At 43.0% G+C, this 6,000-nt stretch overlaps 1 protein-coding gene across 13 annotated transcripts in view; it reads right to left on the minus strand.

Moving 5' to 3' along the window:
* Positions 1-3,927, minus strand: part of CLASP2 (cytoplasmic linker associated protein 2) — a 178,148-nt gene extending 174,221 nt beyond the window's left edge. For 3 of the 13 annotated variants that reach the window (XM_089918984.1, XM_089918986.1, XM_089918985.1), the window contains exon 1: positions 3,495-3,923. In XM_089918984.1, the coding sequence (XP_089775110.1) occupies positions 3,495-3,689 (195 nt within the window). In that variant the 5' untranslated portion in view covers positions 3,690-3,923. Of the gene's footprint in view, positions 1-2,644; positions 3,475-3,494 lie in introns of those variants that run through there. The other 10 variants (XM_089918989.1, XM_089918987.1, XM_030764112.2 and 7 more) reach the window with 6 other exon arrangements.
* Between the last annotated feature and the right edge of the window lie 2,073 nt (positions 3,928-6,000).

Consider the following 6,000-nt stretch of genomic DNA (forward strand, 5'->3'; position numbering starts at 1 on the left):
AAATGAGATAATGGAAATAAAGCACTTAAGACAATGCCTGATACTCACTAAGGACTTTTAAAATGGTGGGTATCATATTTAACTGCATTTTATAAGGGACAGTTTATTGCTGTTGTACCATTTTAAAATCTGGGAACTCATGAAATCACAGGACTATCCTTACCAAAGTCAAACACCAGAGCATATATATTTTATATAATATACATACCTATTCCCACATTTTTAATCTTCAATTATGATTTCTCCACTGGGATGAAGACCCCAACCGTCCATTTAACATCTCAACTTGGATGTCAAACGACCTTCTCAAACCTAACTTTTTACTTCCTTCACCCAACTTTTCTCAGTCTTCCCCATTTCAGTAAATACTACCCTCTATTGGTGCTCAAGCAACGCAACTACCCCTAACTGCTCTCTCTCAATGCTCATATTCAATGCAAGAGGAGGTGCTATTGGCTTTACCACCAAGTCACATACCAAATCTTCCACTTCTCAGTACTGCCACTGCTACCAAACAAGCCTTAGCCACCATCGCTCTCCTTCTTCTTATGCTGCTTTACTGTCCACTGCCCACAAAGCAGCCAACCCTCTACATAAAAACCTCCGCCAATTTAGAATAAAATCCTACGAAGCTCTTTCTACCTGCCTCAACTTCACCTTTCTGAACACCTCACTCACTTGTAAACTCTAGCCATGCTGGCCTTCTTTATGTTCCTCCACAGAACTAGGTTCTCTGCATTTGCAGTTTCCTCTCCCTAAAGGCATTCTTCATTCCTGTATTTCTTTCCTGTCTGTACTCAAATTTCACCTCACTTCCTTTACTTCCAAAATAGTCTCATCTTCTCCTCATCCTTTCACATCAGTTGATTTACAAACACTTGTTACTTAAAACTATTCAATTTTTATACCTATCTGTCTCCAAGACAGCAGTGATCACACTCTTCCCTCCTTTATATCACTCTCTCAGTGAGGTCTTCAATGACCAACTATTTAAAATTCCAACATCTGCATCCTGCCCAACACTCCTATTCCCTTCACTGCTTTTCTCCAAAGCATTTACCACCATCTAACATACTACAGATTTTAGTTATTTTATCTTGTTTATTCCTCTGCCCCCACGAGAATCTAAGCAAGGATTTCTGTCTTTTTTTCACTATTGTATCCCAAGTGCCCAGAAGATTGTCTGCACATGGTAAGTCCTCAATTAATATCCAAATGAAGCTGAATGAATAAGGCTTTCTAGTCTTGTTCACAGGTGGGTCTTCAATATCTGGAATAATACCCAGCATATAAGTATAGTCACTCAAATTCACTGTTATTAAGAAACTCAAATTCTGAAGTACTATCAAATCCAAAGAAAAACTATATTTTGTTCAGCATAACTTGAAATTTAAGTACATTTCTATTTGTATGTATGTTCAAAAAATTCCATGATACACTTTTTCAAAAGATTTAAATATTCATTGTATCTTGAATAAAAAATGATGACCTAGCTTGGTAACTTAGTTTATAAATCCCAAATAAACTAATTAGAATGCCCTCTCCCTAACAATGTCAGAAAAGCTCTTATACTACAGAATTCAGTAGAAAGGAGAGAACTAATGATTCAAGGAGAGATCAGAATTAATGAATTAATGTCCTTGAGAAGGCAAGAGGGCATGGGATACACATGCCTTCATACCCATGTGGGGGGATTGGTAGAAGTGGGAAAGATAGATAATTTGTTCACTATAACAGAGAAGACAGAGTTATATGGGCACAGCTACAAGGAAGTATGTAGGTGAGGATGTGGGAGTTCTCTTCGGATTTCTGAAATTGTCTCAGGCTATAGTATCTACTGAGGACCATGGAGAGAATGTGTAGTAAAGAGATAAGAACTTGAGTCAGATCCCTGAAGGATTCTAACTCTTAAGGATCAGTTAAAGGAAAAACATAACACTGAGTAGAAGCAGTGCTTAGAGACAAGAAAAAACAGGATACTGTGGTATCACAGAAGCCAAAAATGTTTCAAGAGATGGGACTACTTAACTGCCATTCACTGATGGTACATCTGAGGAGTGAAATGGCCCAAAGCCAATTCAACCACAGCCAGCGTAGAGGTGACACATCAACCTTCACTTGGGAAGGATAGCAAGCATTACCAAAGAGCCGACTTTCTACAGCAGCCTAGGCTGTAACACAAAATCACCTATCTTGAGTGTGTATGCTCTTCTTACAGTGTAAGTAAATTTAGCTTGTTTCTTCCAAAGAAATAAGACTAATCCCCTAAACAGTAATGACATATTCTTAAATATTAACTTTTCCCAGTTTTTAAAAATAATAAAGAGATAGTATATAATGGAGCACTAAAGTGGTTAATTCTCAAACTGTCTATTATTCTTGTAAAACGTCAAACCCTTCCAAAACTCATATAAGTTTCACCATTAAATCTGCATAATAATTTTAGAGTTTGCTTTTCTTCTCCATGATGATAATGCTTTCAAAGTACAGCCTATTCGCTGGGTTATAAGGATCTATTACTAAGAAGAATCACTTCATCCACAGGACGTTTGGGCCAACATTTTAAAGCAACACTGCCACCAGAAGACTAGAAAGAAAAGTAACTGCCAAAAACCACAGTTCAGGCTGATTACAGAATATTTACCTGGTCTCCCAACTTGGCTACATTACAACCTGCCTACTACCGGCTCTTCAGAAACACTCATTCCTTCTTGTACCTCATCCTTTTATTTTTTTGTCAGCATCAGCTAACCTTCTACGGCACGGTTTCAAATCCGAGTCAGTCCTCAACTGCGGCAAAACAAAATGACAGCATTCAACTGCCTTCCGTCGGCCATAACGAAAAGCAAATAAATAATGCCATGAGGTCAGCATCTTTTCATTGGATTTAACAGTAAACTTAATCAGGCATGCTATTAAGCTCTAAAGATGCCTTAGACACGAAAAGCACAACCTTCCAGACACACACACACACACACACACACACACACAAACTATATAAGAAAAAAAGAAACAGGCGATTAAGTAGGATAAAAATCACTAATGAACAGGGATTAACTTGACATCTTTCAACTTAAAATTTGTATCCTCATGTCCTACGTCTTGGTCTGGGTAGTGTTTACATAGGTACGTAGAAATGTAAAACGTCTTCGAACCTTTTATGCATGTAAATGATCACTGATTTTTTAAAATACGTGACGAAACATTATATCCCACTGACAAGGAACTCCGCACGGTGCGGTGTCACGGAATCGCTGAATTTGTCACTGTTCACAATTGTGGAAAAAGTTGGTCGTGGTGGGAAGTCGGTCTCCGGCTCGAGTTCGGAGAGGCAGGCTCCCCGGTGGGGGCGCGTCGGGGGACCCCGAGTTCGCGAGGCGGTTCCGAGGTGACCGACGCCCCCCCGAGGGCTCGCCCAGCCGGCCTCGTACATCCGTGATTAAAGGGCCGACGGGGGAGGGCGTGCCCGGCCAGGCCGCGCCGCTGCCGCTTACCCGGTAGTTGCTCGAACCCACCCAGCCGGTGAGAGCGTCGACCGTCTTGCCCACACAGCCCAGGTCCTCCTCCAGGTCTGGGATGGCGCCGGGGACGCCGAGGTAGAGCAGCAGCTCCTGGCCGACCTGCAGGCGGCCGCCTACGTCCTTCTGCTGCACCTGGGCACTGAAGTACTCCATGCAGCGGGGTTCCATGGCCGCGACCGCTCGCCCGCCCGTGAGGGACCAACTTTCGCCGAGCGCCGCCCAGCCGCCAGCGCGGGGCCCCACGGGAACGGGAGGGACGCGCTGGGTTCGGCCAAGGCGCGGCTCGTGGGGCGCGGCGGGTATAGCGTCAGGCGCGGATCGGCCCCCAAACTAGTCAAACTCGGCGCCCCCCGCGCCCCAACCCGCTTCAGAGGCCGCGGCCGCCGGCGACGTCAGCGCGCGCTTGACGTCAGCGCGACGCCGGCGGGCGAGCGCCCGCCCGCCTGTCCGGACTCTAGCTTCGCGGGGGAGGCGGGGGCGGAGGTGGAGGCAGGGGCGGGAACCGTTGGGGACAGTGGGACCCCTGCGGGGAATTGGGGTCGGACCGTGTTGGCACCCCCGGGAAGCCGACAGTTCTCTGCAACCCGCCATCTCAGCAGCCTGCCCTCGCCCTGTAAAATCGAGAACACTTCCAGGTTTTCCTCCACTTGAAACCAATACTTTGGAAAGTTTCTGGTACTTGGAATTCCACTTTCCCAGCCCCACTCCCGGGTTTTTGGGTTTGTTTTGTTGTTGTGGTGGTTGTTGTTGTTTTACTTTGTAGAATACACTTCCTTATTTAAAAAACAAAAAACAAACACCATGACTCCTGCTTCTGGTTGGGTCACCATGTGATGCTTTTTTTTTTTTTAACTAAGGTTTAATTTGCAGAGTAACATGCACAGATTTTAAGTGTTCAGTCCATGTGCTTTGGCAAATGTATTCACCAGTGTGAAGAGCTACCATCCTAAAGAAGTTGGAGCACATTTTCATCACCCTAGGAAGTTCGAGGAACATCCCAGTCAATAACCACTGCCTTGCCAAGCGTTTCTAATCGGATTTCTATCACTGTAGCATAGGTTTCCCTGTTCTTTAATTTCATGTGACTTAACACAGTTTGTACTCTTATTGACTCGGGCTTCTTTCTTTCTTTAGCATACGTTTTAAGGCTGATCCAGTGCTGTTGGTGTGTCAGTAATCCCTTTTTATTGCTGAGTAGTATTCCATATATGGAAGAACCACAGTTCGTGACCCAGTCACCTGTTTATAGACAGTTGAGTTGTTACATTTTTCAGTTTTCCAGCTGTAACCAGCCATAACCATTAGTGTACAAGTCATTGTGCAGAGACAGGCTTTCATTTCTCCTGGGTAAATACCAAGGACTGGAATTACTAGGTCGTATGAGAAGTGTATGTTTAACTTTAGAAGAAACTGCCAAGCTGTTTTCCAAAGTGGCTGGACCATATTACACTCCCAGCAGAAGTACTCGGAAGTTCCAGTTGTTCCACATCCTCCACAATATTTGGTATGGTTGGGGTAATTAGTTTTAGCCATTTTAGTGTGTGTAAACTGGTCTATAATACATTCTAAATGCACATTGGGACTTCTCTGGCAGTCCAGTGGTTAGGGCTCCGCGCTTCCACTGCAGGAGGTGCTGGTTTGATCCTTAGGGAACTAAGATCCCGCATGCCCTGCGGTGTGGCCTAAAATAAATAAATAAATAAAAATTAAAAAAAATAAATGCACATTGTGTTTAGTTTCCTGCCAATTATTTCCAGCCACAATTTAATAATTATTTTATGTATCTGTCTCCTCTATTACACAGAAAGCTCCAAGATCATTTGTGTTTTCCCTTGGATGGTGTTTGGCAAATAATGGGTGCTCAGTCAATTTAAGTTGAACAAGTGAATGAATGTAATGAAATGCTTGAAATGTTCACAGTAACAAAATAATAACAACAAAAACAATAATAATACACTCTCCAGATTCAAAAAAACCTCTCTTCTGTGTTTACTCTGAGGTTTTTTCTATATTTCTCTGTTTCTCTTTGTATTGTAATGTAAAGTTTCTTCCATCTTTAATTGACTGTAATCTCCCTGCAGTTAGGCCTCAATCAAGTAAACTGTAGTAACTGTTCCTTGAGTGTCTAAAGGTTCTGTTCATATGGGTTACAGAAGAATATAAAAAAAGGGTCCAACCCAAAGAAGTTTGTTTCCTAATTGCCAGGGACCAGGTGCAGTATGTGGTATAGGAAAAAAAAAAAATGTAGGAGGCTCTGGATTCTAGGTTCAGCCCTACCTGTCCCTGTGACCAAAAGTTACTACTGCCCTAAGCCCTCTGTTGTCTCCATTCACCCTTCTGAACTTGTGTAACTCAAGGTCTTTAAGTTGATAACTAAATAGTCTTCACGTTATAAAATAATATTATGGCATTTGAGTAACGTTGGAAGTACCTATGAAATGTTTAGTAACGCTGGTTACTATTACCTATGCATACCCTC

This window comes from Delphinapterus leucas, chromosome 10 (assembly GCF_059928025.1).
Source record: "Delphinapterus leucas isolate spDelLeu-1000000601 "Yukka" chromosome 10, BTC_Dleu_Yukka2, whole genome shotgun sequence".
Taxonomy (NCBI): Eukaryota; Metazoa; Chordata; class Mammalia; order Artiodactyla; family Monodontidae; genus Delphinapterus; species Delphinapterus leucas.